At 38.6% G+C, this 21,056-nt stretch overlaps 1 protein-coding gene across 2 annotated transcripts in view; it reads left to right on the top strand.

The window, feature by feature from the left end:
- Positions 1 to 17,677, top strand: part of LOC111034366 (homeobox protein homothorax-like) — a 92,880-nt gene extending 75,203 nt beyond the window's left edge. For both annotated transcript variants that reach the window (XM_022315549.1, XM_022315548.1), the window contains exon 12: positions 17,575 to 17,677. In XM_022315549.1, the coding sequence (XP_022171241.1) occupies positions 17,575 to 17,662 (88 nt within the window). In that variant the 3' untranslated portion in view covers positions 17,663 to 17,677. The remainder of the gene's footprint in view (positions 1 to 17,574) is intronic.
- Positions 17,678 to 21,056: the final 3,379 nt, after the last annotated feature.

Here is a 21,056-nt window from a genome sequence, read left to right as displayed (position 1 = left end):
ACAACCGCGTTATATTGTACGGCGTATATAGAAACTGCGGCGTGCGAATCGTAGGAAAAATAACACTGTCAGAACCCGGGGTTGGTGGAGGTGTAGATGGGAGTGGTGGTGGTATGGCAAAGAAGAGAGAAAAAAAAGTATAGTGTAGCACGCGTATAATTTCACGACTGGAATTCTTCCGTCCCGTGGGCCTTACGGTGCGCGTACTACACCTACCCCGGGCTGCCGTCTCACACGCGCTCGCGCCCGCGTAAATGATGATGACAATCCATTTTTTACAGAAAGTGATAAAAACCACCCTGGCAATTCCCCGAAGGCTAACGAGGGGACACGGACGATAACGCCGCCCGCGCCACCGTTACCGCTGCAGTAGTGTATACTTCTAGAAACTGCTAAAAATGAACTGGCTGGCTCTCCTCGTGCGCATATATATATATATGTATAGAAACCCTAACTGCTGCTGTAGGTCGATCTATCGGTTTTTAAAATGCCAGGTCATCATAACGAAGACAGATGCAGACCCGTATTATACGTTATAATATATTATATATACACTTTTCGGGCTCGTTTCCACTTTCACTTTACGGTATTTTTATTATTATTATTGTTGTTATTGCTCGAGTATAGAATAACGCGGTCATCATTATCGTTTGTCGATGTTTTTAATAAATTAATAAGCTCATAATAACTATGAACCTTACGTACAATTTTGAATTCGTAATGCTATACCTACTATACAATATAATATACATTACGCACATAGTTCTAATATGATAAATTGTTTAGAGTATATGACGTTCTCGATTTAGTACTAAACATTACGATGAATAGTTAATTTAATTATTCGTCATTTAATTAAAACGAGATATTGTATATACATAGGTACCTATGAAATATACGTATATCAGAAGACACAGTATAAGAAATTTAAATGTTGAAATCAAGAAGATAAAGGTTCTATTCTGGAGAGTGGACTTTGAGAATAATAATGCATTGTATTTTGCGCACTTAAAGATTTTTTCCGCGATACGCTCAACTTAAACGACTTGCTCTTAATTACGTTTCAGGAATCGGGATGCGCTACAACTTGATAGTAGTAGTATAGTGGTAGTGGAGGTTTGGGGAGTTGGATTGGAAAAATAAATAAGAGATAGCGGCACCGAGAGATCGAGTTTAGAGAGTGGGTTTTTTGAAGGCAACACATTAAGTCATAAATTACAAAACGCAATTCCGCGCGACGCTTGGCAAAAGCAAGCGAAAAAGTTTTTCTCATTCAATGCCCTCCTTCCTTTCTGCCGGAGAGGGTAGATGAAAACAGATATTATTATAATATAAGAGAACGAAAAGACGACTTACGAAAAAAAAGGAAGAAAAAGTTGAAGATATATATATATATATTTATGCGCGCGTGAGTAATAAATAAAAATAATAGGAATAAAACGAATTCTCATTAAATATTAATAAGAAACGAAATAAAAACAGAGTTATCTCGAATACACTCCGAGGAAGGGAGTGTGCTATATGTAGAAGAAATCTAAAGTTGAGAAAAATGAAAATAACGAAATAAGAATAACTGTGTGTACTCAACAGGTGAAGTGAGGTAGAAAGTTTGTGACGACAATTGCGTAGGGGCTGCCGTGGAAGAACAACCGGTAAATTTAAAACGTGAGAAAGTTTATATCAGGAAAAGGAGACGACGAACATTTGATAATAAAAGTTTAAAAGTAATAGGCGGAATGGGAATTACGTGCCGTAGGGGATGGGGCGCGAAGTGAAATGAGGTTGAAAATCACCTGAGAAAGATGAGAACTTATGTGATAAGACGACGGAAGAAGCGTAACGAGAATTTGCTATTGCGACGCGCGCCGTTACTTGTTTGAAATAAACGAAAAATGAATCCTGGGGGTTGATGCAGCTCCTTTTTTTTCAAGTATTCATATGGGAGGGTGTCTCCTTCGGTAAATCGGCAGCCAGTGAGAATATACGCGCTAGAATGGAGAAAATGTTGAATGACCCGGAAAATATTCATACACAGTAGAGTTATGACGGAGGACAAATTCGTTTCTTTATGGATGCTTCCTCTTTCTTTTGTTCTCTCTTTTTTTGCATTATAATGTAACATGTATGCGAAATCAGCATATAAAAAAAACGAGCGTGACTATAATATGCATATACTACGAAAATTCCAATTAAATATGCATCGGCGATTTTGGAACATTGTCAAAAAGTTATTTACACGAATGTTACACGAAGAAAAAAAAATATCGTCTATTGCAGCATTAACATTTTTCAAATAATCTTAAACATTGAATAAAAATAATACATTTATTTATATTATTTTTAATTGATCATTAAAGAGGTGGGTGTAGTGTAATCTCGCGTGCAATATAATTGTAAAATAACATTTTTTTTTCCATCAGGGTGGGATACCTAATATATAACTGCACACCTACGCGTTTTCTTGTCAAAGTTTTTTTTCAATTTCAACGTTTTTTTCTTTTTAATATTTTAAGTTTGCTATTTTGTTTGAGATAAAAATACGGAAACGTCTAAACTGAAAAGTTGAAGGGAGTGTGGCGGTTGTTTCCCTGGGGCAAAATAACCGACAATTGTTTAGTATTGCGTCCTGTATAGAGGGAATCTGTTGCGCGTGTACGAGATATACATAAAACTCGTTTAGAAGGACCTCTCATTGGCTAATTGTTTTTAACGGTAATTACCCGGCGACGGCAACTGCAGCATTAGCTTCCCACCCCATCCCTTTAAGAGAAAATGACCGCATTTCCAAGACATAATCGCAAGTGTATTCCTTCCGTCGGCCGATGTAAGGAAATGCAATTGAATTTCGCTTTCCCGACGGATGTCACCAATTAATGTTTCCGCTTTTATAGGTTTCCCATTAGCATAATTAACACTATGCATATATATATCATGTGCACTTGTATAATACGTTTAGTATTTTGTACTTTTTCAAATTAAAGAACATCCAAAAACAATTAACAATTTAATAGATGGTAAGATCAAACTTAGCTGATTATTACGATCTGTAATACACTAATATCATATATATTATTTAACACTAGATTTTGATAAATTATTTAAAATATACAGTTTAATGTTAATTTACTATACTATAATTTTATATATATTAATATATACGTAAATGCATTGCCAATTATGCGTTTGGTAATGTCAATAGAACTTTTGTCCCGATAACCCCTAATACGTTCGTCGGAGGGCTAGCTATTACAAACGTTAGAAATAAATCATTATTTGTAGGATTTGTTGCAAACAAATAATACCGTCAAGAAAACCCGGAGATTTGGCATGAAACAGGGAGCAAAAGGGAAACAATTTCGAATCGGATATAAGAGGCTACTTAGACCCGTAACAGGGGCTATGTTATTTTAGAAGGGATGGTAACATCGACCCTTTAGGTCATGTTCGAGGAAATTGTATTTTTATTAAAACTATGACTATTTTATAAAATAAAGCGAATCCGTCTCGAGTAGTTACATGTATTGGAACTGATAGTAAAATTTAAACTCTAAACAATAAAGGGGTTTGAAATTGTGTTTTATTAGAATAATAAAAAAAAATTGACAGCTGCAATGAATGGCTGCTCCATACTGTGAATCATATTACTGTTAAATTGTGATGATTTTTTTGAAAATATCACTTTTAAACACTACGGTGGTTGTTGAAATAACATCATAATTAATAAAGGTTTCAAAATATAGTTTATTTTTTTTTTTGTTGTTCTAAGGTCGTAAGTTGTAATTCGTATGTAATTGATAGTAAAGGAAAGGTTATTTTAGAGGGATTTACTGTTCTTAGTATTATATGAGAAAGTTTGTCTTGACAGAAACTCCACAATGGTAGTGGTAACATTTCGCTAGTCATGAGGTGTATATATATATTTAGGACATAGTAGAAGCATTGCACACAACGACTCCCGGTGGAGTAATATAGGAGCCCTAATAGTCTTCCAAACACCTTTTTAATGAACTACCCCCCGGGTCCACCACCAGCCAACACTACACTACTTCACCCTATCATACTCCTCTTCCCTCCTCCACGCAATTTCTTACTTCTCTTTTCTCTGTGTCGGCCAAGATGATCCGTCTTGTCTCCCTTTTCTCTGGTTACAACCCTGTATTCAACGGGGATCTGTCTATATCCTCCTTATTGCCTTTTTCCCCAACTCATCGTCGTCGCAATAAATAAGAATTCCGATTTTTTGCGCTGGGATTTTATTATTACCTTCACGGGCTTATTGGAATGTATTATCCTACTATATTATTATTTTTATAAAATTCCACACGCACATAATATATTTCGGGTATATATATCGTATTATGTTTATACGGTATTTTTAATGGTCGGCCCTATTACACCGTATTTTTGTCCATAACGAGGTATTACATTTGATTTATACAATATTGTTGTAAATTATAATTTTTTTAGCACTTATTATACCTAATGTTACAATTAATAATAGGGCATATTTAACTCGTCGTCAGCTACAATGTACTTAAATTTAATATTTTGACATCACGACAGTGTGATGTCTAAAATAATTATTAAAATTTAAATTTAACTAACGACAATGCTGTTATGTATTAGGTAAATATTTCTAAAAAAAAAAAAATACTAAAAAATTTCGTTAGTAAAATAATATATATTTTTTTTAAATTAATGCTCGATATTATTTTAATAGAACACAGCTAAGGTATAATGTGGTTGTATATGCTTGTGTCTAAAAACAAAAATTGTGGAATTAATCAAACTCGCACGGTGACAAAATAAAAGTAGCAGTATTGAACTTACAATAGAATCCTGGGGATGATAGAATTGTACGAGAATTGGCTGTTTGTGCATACGGTGTGGAAAATGAGGAAATGTATAGAAGAGGAGGGGAGAAACAGAGAGGGAATCGAGCAACATAGACGGGAAAAGGGAAGAGAAGGGAGAAAGTATGCCGAGTATGGAAATGTAAGGGTATATATCATTCTGGTCTGACAGTGTAATTTCTCTTATCAGTCCGACATAGCGCAAATGTTACAAAACTACAGATGCTGCAGTTTTCTCTCGTTCTTCGCCCAACCTTCATCCCCCTTCATGTCCCCGCAACGAACATCCACCGTTGCCGACCGGCTTTCATCAGAAACTGTGAATAAACGGAAGTGCTCCGCTGTATACAATTTCCCACCGTCTCTCTTAGAGCGTCTACCGCTATTCTAATTTCATATTTCTATTAAGGCGAAGAAGAAAATAAGAAATACTCGGTAGAAACAACAAATAAAATATATTTTAGTACCATGGAACTCATGCGTGTAGCATGCTGTTATATTATAGTAACCGTCGGTGACGTATATAATGATATATCGAAATTGCGTATTTTATAATTCCGAATGTGATTTTAAAGCGTGTTGCGGAAGCGGCCAAAAATAATGAGAGAAAAGCCGTGCCGGATCATTAGTCTCTTCGGTATAGTGCAGTTTTTGTATGAACGAAAGGGATGTACGAAGTTCCCCTTTTGTCCCGTGTATTCCGGTCGGTCGTTGTGAGTTAGTGATAACAACGGCAGCAGTGATCGGACACAAGGGAGGCCGCCGTCCTTTCCGCTCTGTGACTGTATCTTTACAAACTTAATGGTCTGGATTAAATACGGCCAGAGTTCTGAAATATTTTTGCCCTGTATTTATTTTATCTATACATATATATTATATACGCTTTCCCCTAACATGACCGATACACATTTCACAAACTCCTAGATATAATATATATTTATATTTTTTGTCTCGCAGTGTTTGTTTTTGTTGTTCTTGAGAATAGACGAGTACAGTTAACGGCGCCGAGTATACAAGACGAAGAAGCGAACTGTTATTTTAAAAATTAAACAAACAGAATAAAAATATAAAAATATACGCGTTATCACAAACATTTTATGTGTGTAGGACTCTATAATATGTGATGTACTTATAAATGCAACTACAGAACGATGATCATAATCGTGTCAATTGATGTAAACTATTTATATCCGTTTGTCACACTTGCGTGATACTCGCATAAAAACGTCTACGAGGGGATTGTTCGTCTCAATCAGACGCCGCCGGCCGCGGCGTAAACGCATATTACTCCGTATAGGACAAGTACATCGTCCGTTTATCTCTATATCTGTGAGTACTATATTACTATAATCATAACGCGTTATGATGGACTATAGGTATAGCTATCTTGTATCATACGAATGTCCGACAATTATATACGAATTTGACGACGATAACCTACTTGTGCGTGCGACTAAACGTCGACATATTCCGTATCGCTCAACTCGTTTTCTGTTAATTGAAAAGCAAAAAATCGACGTCTTTCATTTCTTTCACGTTTTCCACCTCATTCCCGGACTGGCACACTTTTATCCGTATCTAAACCGTATAGTTTCAATATGAGAGATGTGTAAAATATTTTTACTTGCATATTACATTATACTTTCGAGCTGTCGCGTGAATGCTCTTTTCGTGGATACTAGTAAATATGTGCTGCGGAAAAGCTCACAGAGATTCCCTTTATTTATAGGCTTTACGCACACGCACGCATGAGAACGCTCTTCGCTATACTTGTGTGTGTTTGTGTGTGTGTGTGCATGCCTCTTCGTCTTTGGAAGTCCTATCACACAGTTTTTCATCACGTCGTCCTTTGGGAACCTGCAGCAGCATCAACCCCTTGTTATTTATGGATCTCGGGCGTTATTTTCACGCTCCAGCGGCCCGTTCCTCTTTTTCGTCGTTTTATTTATTTTTTTTTTTTTACGGCGTAGGGAAAAATAAATCCTACTCTATATTCTCTACATGTCAATAATAACTAAATTAAAAAAAAAATAATAATAAAACAATTTTTTTTTCTATTCTATAATATTTTAATACCTCCGATTTTTATAGTACTATGTTTTAAATTAAATTTCGGAAATATACCTCGACATTATGCTATCAAAAATATGTTTTTTACATGAATAATGGATAAAATAAAACTATAGATATCTTTGTATATACCCGTGGTTCAGTGAACAATGTACATAATATGATTTACTTATAGCTTTATAATCACTAACTTTTTTGGGTTAAGGTATACAATAACTACCTAATGAATGTTTGTGCCATTCTAATATATATATATATACTTTTAAATGAAATTAGTATCGAAGAATACACGGGGTGGGTCTTTTATTTTACCGTTGTATATAATATAATATATACACACACAGATAATATATGTGTACATAACAAGAATTCCATTGGGATTGTAGCATTGTGTAACTCGGGTAATTGGTTACACTCGGTTGCCAGGATGGATATTATACATAGATGTGTATATTATTATAGATGTATTATACACTCACACAAGCGCTGCAGACCTCCAAACACACACATACATGCACGGCGCTCTCACATTAACGCGCTAAGCCCCTTCGGTTCATTATGCAAGATGCGCGAGTAATTTGATTTTGATATAAAACCGTAAGCGAGATAATTTAATATACACGCACGCGGGTCGTGGGGAGGTGTGGGAGGTATCCCTTTTCTCCTTATCCTCGCGGCAGAAACGAGTTTGTTGAAATTCGAGTACTTTTCAAATTCAAATCGCCTAATGCACTATATTGCGTCGGACGGCATGTACTGTATAATATAGCGCACACGCTATATTACTATGCGCGCTTAATTGACGCGGAATTAATACTCACGGGCGTCGCGGTGATATCGCTGTGACATGACTATACATAGATTATACGACGACGAAATACATCATAATATTATAATCATTTTAATAATATTCATGATGTATATTATGACATTATGTATATTATAATATAAAAGCTTAACCACAACTATGTACACGAAATAGAATCACAGCTGCGGCCTGCGACACAATAAAACGGTGAAATGTCGAGATTTCGATTCGATCAAAATTAGACGTTTATATCGTTTTGATTTTATTAAAGCGCAGAAATATAATAGTTTGAAAAATACCCATACAACGCACAAGCATGCTCGCATTTAAATCGCTATTACACTGTCCAAGCATTGGTAGTTTTTAAATTATATTATCTCAAAAACGATTGTGTGAGCGATGAGTTGCGGTGGTTTTTCAGCAACTCTATTATCTAATGATATCGCGAAAAACCCAAACACCGACCCTCCTCGTAAAGTACGAAATTCATGACGTGATCATCCGACCCGCTACCGGAAACACGTTAAGCGCGAATGATGATCGGATCATTCCTCGTATACCAAAAAAAAAAAAAGATTAGGACATAAAACAATAAATAATATAAGCTACGGCGTCGCGTTCAGACCATAATAAATTCCTCGCTCCGTTCAGAATCGTCAAACACATACGTCACTCGGGAATTGGAAATCATATTATATTACCTACCTATACATTATTATATTATTATTATTATTATGGTAGGTGAGATTCGACTCGAAGAATGTCCGGCTACGAATAAATTCACGAGCGCAGTACACGTACACGCAGACGCACAGACGAATCTCGTTTTGCGGTCGTTTTATGCGACTGCATCTATACACACACACACACGGCCGCGCGCGTTTAATAATATAATATGTAAGTTTGTGCGCTCGTGTGTGTGTGTGTGTGTGTGTGTGTGTGTGCGCGCGCGCAAATCCTCTTAAACAATGCAAAACCGCTTTTGTGCGTGCCAACTATAATATTATTATAAGGGAGACGCACGGGCGAGTGTATTACGTTATTGCGGACACAGCGGGTCGCGCCGGCAATGGGACATGAACGATCGTTATCGTTTAATCGTCTGAAATATTCACTCCGTGGCCCCAAGGACAAATGCGGCGACGACGACGACGACGACCGCGACGTCGACGTCGACGTGCCATTATATTATAGTACACATTATTGTATATACATATGTATTTTATATATATATATATTTATACGTATATATTATGTATATATATATATAGAGAGAGAGAGAAAGAGAGAGACACACACACAAATGGGCTCGGGCAACCAGCCCGACGTGTAAACCGGTTCACTCGGCGACGTCGCGTTATGGACGGATACGCGAGAGTATATTATTATTATTATTATCTCTTATAGTATTTATTATACGATGTAATTTTATTATATTATAATATTATGTCGATCGCACATACGATAGGTCGGTAAAAGAACTGAGTTTGGATTGAGATGAATGCTTTTCTCACCTTTTTTCCCGCTGTCATCGATCGGACTTCTAGAAACCCAATCGACATTATACGTTCGTGGCGGACCATTTTTAGTACTTTACGTTTTCGACATCTTCTACGATCTACGCGACCACGGGACGTCCGCGGCACCTCAGCTGCAGTGCCCGTATACCCGTTATTCCCGTACGTGAATCGTGTGAAAACTTCGGGCGGATATCGCGACAATTATATCATTATTATAATATATGCGTGCGTGCGCCCGATCGTTGCACAATATACTTCCACTCGGCTCTACGAATTATAATAATAATCGATCGATGCACTCTCATCCGGCACGCCGTCGCGCTGCAAAACCTAATAATTGCATTAGCTGCGCACAATGGACCGGCATGACAACAACACTATAAGAGCATGGTGGGAGGGGCACACACACTCACGCGAAATGATGCAACTCGGGGCTAATTTCATCAATATTAGTGTGGAACACCGCGTCACCACCCCCGTCGCTCAGTCCGATGCAGAATCCGCTGTCGTGGGCTGGCGTCATCATCGCTATACGAAACGGCGTGCACTATACTATATTATCGCTCCGTCCTCGTTTTCTCTCTCTCTTTCTCTTTCTATCTCTCTCCGGTCCTCTCCTGCAACCCCCCCGCCGTGTAGTCTCGTCATCATCGTATAGTCGTAGTCATCGTCGTCGTCGTCGTCGCCATCGACCACATGGCCCATAATCCATAATGGACTGTTTCCATTAGCATACATTGTCACCTCTTGTCATCCGTCTGCGGCAACGGTAACGGCGTCGGTGGCGGCGAGCAGACACCACCACTCGTGTTATACGCCATTATCACCACCACTCGGAGAGAGCGTCCCATAAAAATAATAATAATAATAAACCTTTTTTTCAACCACCGCGACGTCATAACTACCATTTATTTTTATGCTCTATACCTAGTATCTTACTTGTATAATATATTATTTATATTCGATTTAAAATTCTCAAACTCGTTTCCTTTTTTTAAAATAAACCAGCAATCTTACGTACTTATGTAATACATATGTATATACATATATATAGATATACCGGTTTTACAAACTATCGATTTAATATATTATATATATATATATATATAGGTACCTGTACAATATTATTGTTGGTATTTTTTATTTTTCCATAATAAATATTTATCGTGACCCTCCGCTGCGTCGTACGCATATACGCATTACAAGAAACGCGCCAGGCTTTGTGTATCGCTAAATCGAATACGCGTTTTACGAACGCAATTGTTTTATTAATAATGTTTTTTAATTAAAAAGACACGCGTTAATTATTATTCGCCCCTTGGTTGCCATGATAATAATAATAATAATAATATCACCATTCGTCGTTGAACGCCACAAAAACAATCACTGCTCGAACGCAAGAAAAAAGATTTGTTAACATAAAACGAAGCGTCTGTAAAGGGTTGAACAAAAAAGGGGTAATTTTCTATCGCCTATTCAATTAACTCCATTGAATTTAAAAACCACGTAGTATTTCAATACTTAAGTTTCCGCACAATCAACCGACACTGTACAGTACATATATTTTATATTCAAATATTATACATTCACCTACATGTGTCTGCAGTTGTGTGTGTTTACTTGTTCAAACTTTGTTATACCGCGTAAAAACTTATACAGCGTGCTAGAGAGTAATATATATATATATATATATACATTATATTTTATGTACCTCTTTGTACACAAGATATTATACTGCACGGATACACGGTTCGAAAATGCAACGACTCGTGCATATCGTACCTACTTGCTTACAACTTTTCGTCTTCGAAACCGATTGAATTTATTTCTTTTGATTAATTTCGACCATAAATTTAACTATCTTGGCGCGACATCGCTCGACACACCCATATGCATGTGTACACATATTTTATGTTTACACATTGGTTTATGCATACCGGTACGTAACGGCCACATATAATAATATGAATCGTGTATATAACCCGACGAGAGGCATCATAACACACACACATACATAATAATATAATATATATTATTATACGAATTGGAAACCGCAAATAGGAATTTTCGTTCGCCTCGAATGCCTCCTTTTCATTCTCCACCTCAACTTCATAACCTTCAATATCGGAGTCTTCCAGCGTCCGGATCTGCTGCAGCAGTGTGTTCATATTATACGACCACGGAAGTAAAATGTTTCCGCCACTGCAGCGTTTAATGACCATAGTTTCTATGCGAGTCGCGCGCGCTTGTATACCTATACCACCACGTGCAGTTTCGGCTTTGGCGTCGGCAAATAACTTTTCTCACCCGGAAAATAGATGGCCAGTCCTCCACCGGATTGGGGGGAAACGGTGCACATATATAGGTATACACGCACTCTCGCACGTGGTATATATATGGTCGCCTGGTTTTTTCCTATTTCGTTCCCGGCGGGAATATTTATCTGTTACGGTCTCGAATTTAGATTGGTTTGTTTGCAGCGCGGACGCTGCTCCGTACATATAGCTACCGCGCGGGCGGGCACGCCAAGGGTCAAAAATCGGGATTTGGCTCGCCCTTTTCCCCCTGCAGCGCCGCGTATAAACCGTTACTATTTTTCCCGGCACGTTGCGGCGGCTACGTGTCCCGGCGTGTATATCACCTGATTAGGAGAGAGACGCGTTATATTATTATTATATATATAAAGCTCGTGCGCCCGTGAACGCGCGGTTTCCGATCAAAAAAATATCCTTCATAATTCTTAATATTGCACGCGGGACCGACGATTTACCGGACGCGCCCGGCTTTCGTATATAATAATATTATCTAAATTGCGCGACGGTTCGCCATTTCCGCCGCGGGTAGAATTCGACCTATACGCGCCTGCTGCACGCACGCGCACCGTCCTCCCGACTGCAGCAATAATTCGACTCAAAACGGAAAATATACGCTCATCGCTTACAATAACGTGTTGTTGTTGGAGTACATTATATTTTCGACATTACTTTATTATTATTCTTTCACTAACGGATTACACTTAATCGATTATCGCTGGAGCGCGCGTATGTATAATAATATATACACAATATACAAATACACGTGAGCGTGTGTGAGCTCTAGCGCGCGCGCGCATGTGTGTGCGTATAAATAAATGACAGTGATTAACGGAAAGTCGTGTTCTGTCACGGTGAACGAGTACGAGCGACGGCGGCGGGATTAGGGTCGGCCGACCGTGAATGTTTCCCGGGCGCGCGTATATACGTGTACAGAAAGGGTTATCGGGTCCCGTGCGTATTCCCTTTGCGTCGCACGCATGCACACACGCACGCCGCGCGTATTACACACACACACACACACACACACACACACACGCACGGCGCGATGTTTGTGCGCTCGAAACACAACAATGATCTTTGCTAATGATCACAAAACCGTGTGTTACTAGCCGACGAATGCCGGCGTGCACCGCGCGGCGCTGCACATACACAGCAAGGGTTGCGATGCTTGTATTCGTTCTCCCCTTGCCGGCGCACCAGATCACGCGGCCGCGGTCCCTAATTTCGTTCTGCGCGAAATTGCTTTCGGAAAACTCAAGAGGGTGTCCAGATGTAATTGTCGTAAATTAACTTTTTTCAAGATCCCCCTCTTGTTCGGCACCGCCACCGCCGTCCGCCGTCACCCTTGTATAATACGCGCGCACCAGCCACTTGAAACACATGCGTGCTCCCCGCGAACACGGGACTTTGGGATAAGTCCCTCAAGGGCATTCAGTAGTGGCCACAATATTAGAATAATTATAACATAAAAGGTTATTATCGTGTGTGACTTTATGTTATTATATATATGCGTGTAACAAGTAAAATTGCACCACACACACACACACACACACACACACTTATATTACAACGATATTTATATTTATATATTCAAACGATAAGCGAATCAAAACGATTCGGCCGTTGTCGGTATATTCCATATACATGTATATATGGTATATTGTTCAGTGGCTTTTGTGCAGTGCCGCGGGGTGGTGAATAATATGCATTATTATTGTATACTCGCGAGGCCGTCGCGGCGTACACAATATAATATTTAAGAGCGTTTATATATACCTGAGCGATGTCGACATAATAATAATAATAATAATAATAATATGACTTGACACGATTTCGGAATTTCTAATAAAAATAATCCAATATCGGCGTGTGTGCGCTATACCCCCGCGGCGTGATATCATAAGAAACCGGGCTCAATCCGCGCGGAGATTATAAATCGCGGAAAACCACCTTATACTACTGCTGCTGCACTGCGCTGCAGCTGCAGCCCGAACGATATTAACCACATTTTTCATTCTCGTCGAACGGCGCGGTGATATTGTTCCGGGGGAGTAAAGAATGAGCTATTTCGCCCTCCGCACACGCACTCACACACGCACACACTTGTATATACAACGACGCAACCGAGTAAAACCGGGACACGAGGTATACTCGTGTATATATATATGAGGTCGGAGGAGATATGGGAACATTCCTGGACACATTGCGGCCGAGATAGAATCTTTCTCTACAATAACAACGGAACGGTGGAAAAAGGGCCGCCGGAGGTGGCGGCGGCGGCGGCGGCGGACGGCGGTCAAGCTTTTGTGTGTGATGGGTTCGCATAAAAGGCTCACCGCGGGAGCGGGGACCGATTCACCGCGCCGTGCCGCGCTACCCACCCCGTCCACCGAAAAAGACCATTCTTGGTTGTTTGAATGGCCGTAAAATTTGTCCACCCGGATAAACGAGGGCCGGCGCAGTGTGGGGTGGTCGGAGGGCGGTATATGGTCGTTTCGGACGGGGGACGACGGTTAGTGGGGTGGAGAGGGATGTCGTTTTCCATATCTGGCCGGTCGGAGTCGAGTTGAGACCCGGAGATTACCCTCTTGTTTATGGCTGGATTTATTTTCCAATTTCTGTCTAAGATATACCGAGGCCTAAACGCTAATCTCGTATATATAACCGACAATGCGTTCGAGACGCGCCCGCGGTCGTGTGCAGTGTGCGTGCGAGCGCCAGCATATGCGTGCGACGAACGTTCTCCCTTAGACATTATGTATATTATAATGTGTACGCTGGCCGTGTGAAAGGTACACATTATAATATGTTTAATATTATATTATTTCACACATTGTCGATTTCCGACAACCGCCCATCTGTAATAATACGACATTAGTCAAATACATAGGTATAGGTACGCCGTATACAACGCGGTCGTGCCAGTTATCAACGCGTGCATAATTATACCCATACACACAACATTATCATGTATAATATACAAGTACCTGCAGTGTATATAGTGTCTGTGTATACACTATACACATATTTATGCACGCGCGTTGTCGAGTATTCAATTTCGCGTTTTCATTAGCTGTATGTGTGGTGTGTATGGTACACTGGTGTATATAATATACAGGACCAGACGTTCGAACTAAACTGCACGAAAAAAAAAAAAAATCAAGTACCTGCGTTGGTTTTTAAATTATTACGTTATAATTTCGTGAATACGACAACCAATTAAAATGCGCGTACCTGCGGCGGAATCTATACATATATATATATATATATAATTTACAAAATATACATGTGCACTAATGAGGAGGTACTGCGATATTTTACTCGAGACCTTAAATAATTGTATATTATACGTATATGTCTATACGCACGAATAAAATAAATGATGTGCGCGAGACTATAGGACGAAAATTATGATCGTATCAAAAATAATATTCCTACCCGTACGTGTTTATTTGTATATACGTATAGTTACTGTGAGAATCATTAATCAAATACATGACCCGCTGTTGTCGTTAGTATATTACAATATAATACCTGTATATACAACGTCGAGTTAACCATATTACAGAAATCGCGTGTGGCACGAAATCAATTTTTCCTTCTTGTATTATACACACACACACACACACACACACACACACACACACACACCCATACACTCACTCTTTCAAATGAACTATTGATTACGTGAGAAAATGGGCATAAAAACTATTCCCATATTGTCTATTCACGTTATTTATTATTTACCTTTAAGTATGTATCGACGCGTAAAAAATATGTTTCTCTAAAATATATGTTATGAGACCTGCAGCGTGGTGTTAAAAAAAATATGTGTGTGTTTAATATCTATAAGGCAGTAGTATATTATTATCATTATTATTAATACAGTTTACTATTGCTATTATTTCACTATTTACTATATAATTATTGTTGTTTTTTTTTTTTTATAAACACTATAATTACATCGCGAATTGTGTTTTTAACCATCGACAACCACTTTTACTCGAGTTGTTTAAAATTATTTATCCACGTAAAATAATAAATATACATTTTTATTATTATTGTACACACATATATAAATGGTGAAAATTAATTCATCAGTTCGTTCGTGTAACCCAACTAATGTAATTAAAATGTAAATATTGTAATTTAAAAACAGCGATTAGGTTAGCGCTTATGTCGAATTCTCAATGACAATGATCATTAATAATTGTAGGTACAGTAATCGCCCGAGACACGCTTTAAATAACTTACTTATTCAAAACAAAAAAAAACTACCATATATATGGTGTAAAATAGCGTAGAATTAATTTAGCGTCTCTGCGGGAAAATATACTTTTGAGAGAAGTGTTATAGTACAATTCGATTTATTTGTTTACTAATATTATTTTATGTAGCTTTATATTATTATACAATTCGTATATTACTCTAACGTAAAACAAAATTTATGAGTATTCAAATGATTGATAATCAAGTAGGCAACATTATTCGTACAGTAGAGCTGACAATTTAGGTAATTGTATATATTTTTATAAGCATAAAAAACCGCAATGACGTTCAGTTTCAGTTCAAAATGAGAGTATATGAGTTGCGCTTTTTGCTAGGAATACGCTTGCACTTCCGAGATTATTATTATTATTTTTTTTTTTTAATCTGATAAGAGAACCAAATAAGAGGGAGAGGAGACTATTGATTTTGCAATTAATGCAAAACGCGTGATAATGGAGTTGGACGAATACTTTTGCCCTGCTAATGACAAAGTTTTTTTTTCAACACCCTTAATGCGAGGCTATATATATTATGAGACAGGAGAGCGAATAGCTGGTGCTCCTGCAGCGACGTAGTTGTCGTGGGCGAGGATTAAAAAGACATCGACTTGTCCGACGAATTAACACGATAAGAGGACGATCGGATTTCTCTCTCGTCTATATATATATAAACACTGAACACCGGTATAGAATTCGCGTCCCGGAGATTTATGTGCGTTTCCCTGCTTAAGCTCGCGCGCTGAATAACGACGAGCGATCGCGTCGCAGGACTTCATTTCTCCGGTCGCCCTCGCCAATTGTTTCAATATATTATATTAATAAGACTCAGTCTTGACTATAAACGTGAGGAAGTGCCGGTCGCCCAAAGTTACTCTGCAGGTTGTGTTGGCTGCGCTCAGTGGGGCCCTCGAATACAGTCTACTATATACATATATATATGTTTCATATGCGAATCGAAATATTAAAGATATAAAAAGGGCCGGAAAATTAGGCGTCAAGCGAACAGCTGTTACGGGCGCGTTGATGGGGGTCGGGTCATATGTCAGGTCGGGGTTGTTAGGTCAGAACTATCGAGTTATGTGCACCGGGTGTTTGTAACGACTTCTCCTACTGGTGCACACCCCCACCCATCTCCCGTCCATAAATGCTATTTACAACGTCTCTAATCGGCAAAAATACATTTAAACGCATATTATTTCGACCCTTATTTTCGGGTTTTCTTCCGCGGAGGCGGCTGCGTAGCGTAGGTATGCGTCGCCAACACATGCAGGCTCGCGCTTTCTAAATTTAATAACCAGCGCCTAAGTATTAAACAAAAACCAATTCATCGGTTCAGAATTATATGCGCAATAATGCAGCGCAATAGTGTATTAATGTATTATGGATACGAGCGTAACTCGAGACAAGCGACGTCGAGTTATCGACCGAACTACACAATATTATTTGTGTATTGAATTACGCCTTCGCCGCGACGTGTTTTCGAATGGCGGTAATCGATATTGGGAGTCTACAAAAGATTTTCCTAAACTATATAATATAATATACGTATATAATATCTACTAACGATTGAAACCGTATTGATATCAATAAAACGTAATTTTTTGTGCTTTGAAAACTACCGATAAACGTAGCTCGGAGCTGTGATGTTTTAATCCCAATCAATATATTATCTAATATTATATTATTTGTACTATTTACATTAATTACGTTTCTAATACGATTGTTTGTTTGTTTTTGCAGGTTTATAAACGCTCGACGGAGAATAGTGCAACCTATGATCGATCAGTCTAACCGTGCCGGTAAGTCTCGAAACAATAAAATTATGTGATATAATATGTGTACTTAGATATTATTACGATGGTTGTACCTATATATATATATCTCATAACCATTTATTATAATATTATTATCGTCGTGTATATATTATTGTAATAATGTTGTTTGCGGCGCCGCGCAAAAACGTCGTAATTGTTATTCCGCAAAAGTTTTTGTTTCGGATTTTTTTTTTTTGTTTTCCCCCGTCGCGATATAGTCGTATAGTCGTCGTCGTCGTTGTTGTTCACAAGATACGCGGTAAATCGTTTGAATCAGGTGGCAGTGAGGCCGTGTATATGTATATACATACATATATATATATATATATATAGAAGGACCGTCGTCGTCGTAAAGCAGAACGACTATTCGCGGGGGGTCGTAAACGCGCGGCGGTGGCGGCAAATTGTAATGTTTTCCGCGATGCACCTCAGGTCCAATTACGCGAATTTTCCAGCCCAGGTTTCTTTTCCTCTCTCTCGCGCGCGCGCATTTTCTCTCTCCCCCCTGCCTTATACCCCCCATTTGCCGTAGGGTTTTACGGCTATTCCGAGACGGTGGCACACAACTTTTGACTGGCAATTTCGAGGGGTTTTATGGCGCGATAAACTTGTTACGACATGCTTGATTTTCGTGCACCCTCTCTCGCGCGCCGAGCCGGTTACCGTTTTATTCCCGTTTAATGGAAATTTTATTTTTACTGCAAGTCATCTAGACCCTTTTTTTGATGATTGTCGTCTCCTCTCACCACGGCGCGCACGATCGTTTTAATTTTATTAGCAGCAAATTGCCTTTATACGACACTTTTGTTTTTATTTGCCCCCGCATAGCTGCACTCGGCGGTCTCCGTCCCCGTGTGCGTATGTATACGTGAATGTGCAGCGTGCAACCACCGGGAAACAGTTACGGTCAAACAAACTATAAACCGACCACTCGCGCGTCCGTTATTATACTATAGCACTGTACATTATATCTGTTTTAATCCCGAATCATTGACGTTAAATCACAGCAGAGAAAAGGGTCTCGCCATGACATATATAGGGACCTCATAGCTATTATGTATATATATAGACGAATGTCATCGCGAGACTTCATGTGGCGCGCTTTTGCATATATAATATGCATAGTTAGGTCGTATTATGTATAATATATATTATAGTATACGCGTCGTATCGTATGCGTGTTTTTTTTTACATTGGCCAACGAACGGATTTCGAATTTACCAAGTTACTCGATGGTGTGCGGAATAAATTGTAAATAAGAATGAAAAAAAAGACCTTTCGTAGTTTCTGCACACATGTATAATGTATATAATGCGTATAACTTGTAAACTCGAGCGTTACATAGAAGTCGATCATAGTATAAAAATTATAATATACTCTGACCCCTTAGCTGTGTACTGTGTTCAGTATAAAAGGGCCTCGATTCTATATTTCCGGTAGTATTCGAAAAAGAAATCTCCCGAAAGCTTTAACAAGACAAGTCTCGTTGGTCCGACCTCCCGTCCAAGTTTTTCCACCCCTCATATATTTATATATATATGTATTACGACCGACATTATTTTATACGTTTTACGAAGAAAAGAAATAAATGCGTACCGGATATAAAAACCACCAAACAGTGCTGTTCCGCCTCATCAACCCTGCTAGCTTATATATAGTCGTTCACTCCCGACACGATAACATTTCCTCGGACGTTTTGAAAATGCTTCGACCCCTTTTATTTCGGTACATAGCTCACAAACTCTTTTCGCGTAATTTGGACGCATCATCATCATCATATATGTTTATATATATATATATATATATTTAAAACATTTTTTGTCGTGCCACATCTCGCAAAAAAAAAAAAAAACGTTCTCGAAACTTTTCGAAAGCTTTAACCGAGTACCGAACGTACGCATCATTTGGTACATAATAATTTTACGATATACGATCTAATATATATAATACGAAAGTGAATATAATCTCAACCGAGGGTAGCAGCAGCAGCAGCGGCGGCGGTAATAGGAGTAGTCGTATATTATATACGGTTAAAGCATAGAAGCCGAAAAGAATATTAGGCAGCGATATCTATAATAGTGTATATGAGGGGCGGCGAGGATTGAGGGACAGTGCTGTACTGCAGTGCAAGGACATCTTGGATATATCTGCAGGCTGCAGTGGGGTGGTGTTAAGAGTAATCTCTGTTAATATCCATTACCGTGTTTGCGCACGGGGTGCTTCGCGAAATCGAGGGGGAAACTTTTACTCGCTGGTTTATAACCGCGACGACTATTTAGAAACGTTCGTTTTGGCGATGATATTTCTGCGTCGTCGGGGTCTTCGCCTGCATGCAACCACCGTCGTAGCGCGATACGCGAGGCCATCAAGGAGGAAAATGACATTATTATAATACTGACTTTTATACTGATTATATCGTCATCATCTCCGTTATTATTATTATTATTATTATTATTATTATTACTTTATTATTATCATTATTATGAATGATGGCCATGCACCGACGCTGATTTCGTGCCCGGTCGTGGTCCGTATATATAGCAGGCCAATTAAATTGCAATTCAAAAAAATCAGTCGTCGGGGGATTACACGGCTTTCCACTTTTCCGCCGTCGAGGTCCTAATCATTTCTATTCCCAAGAGCATTTCGCGCCCCGTCACTCGGCGGTGGCGTCGGCGGCGATGCTCTCGTGTGTGAAACGTTGTGTTGTGTACATGTCGCTTTCTGGTTTTTGTTCGGATATATATATAGTATATACGATTGCAGTACTATGTGTATAAATGTATAATACTATATTCGTGTATATAACGTATCATGCAATATATATTATACATTATTATTATTTTTATTATTATTATATACAGTGGACAAAACGGAGGACAGACGACACAAAAGCTTTTAGTGTCTCGTCCTCGGGGCAACGCCGTTTTTTATTATTAATAATATATTCCCGGTCTGTTGTTTTTCATTTCATTTAACGCTGTTAACATGACGTCGCGTCGTACGCTTTTAGGTTATATATATATAATATATATATATACATATCTACCTTTTAAATTGACGTTTTTAACAACGACTGCAAAGAACTGCAGCTGTAGCGGCAGTCATCGTCGCGCATATTATAATATACGCGTATTTCTATACTATTATGCGGTTATATCTTATAAATTCTATATTCTGCTATATTGCAATAGCGGTCTACACGGAAATTTATCCGGTGAGGCGAACAATCGCGTCCACACAATATGTTATACACATATAGTATATATGTTGTATGTACGCGGGAATTGGGAAATACAATAATGGCGGTGGTGGCGTGGACAAGGAATAAATATATATATATATATATATATATATAGGTATATGTATAGGGACAACAATATATCTTGTCGCTAGAGGTGGTCCCTT

Source organism: Myzus persicae, unplaced genomic scaffold (assembly GCF_001856785.1).
Source record: "Myzus persicae strain clone G006 unplaced genomic scaffold, MPER_G0061.0, whole genome shotgun sequence".
Taxonomy (NCBI): domain Eukaryota; kingdom Metazoa; phylum Arthropoda; class Insecta; order Hemiptera; family Aphididae; genus Myzus; species Myzus persicae.
The sequence above is the reverse complement of the archived record's forward strand: the minus strand, read 5'-3'. Positions and strand labels throughout refer to the sequence as shown.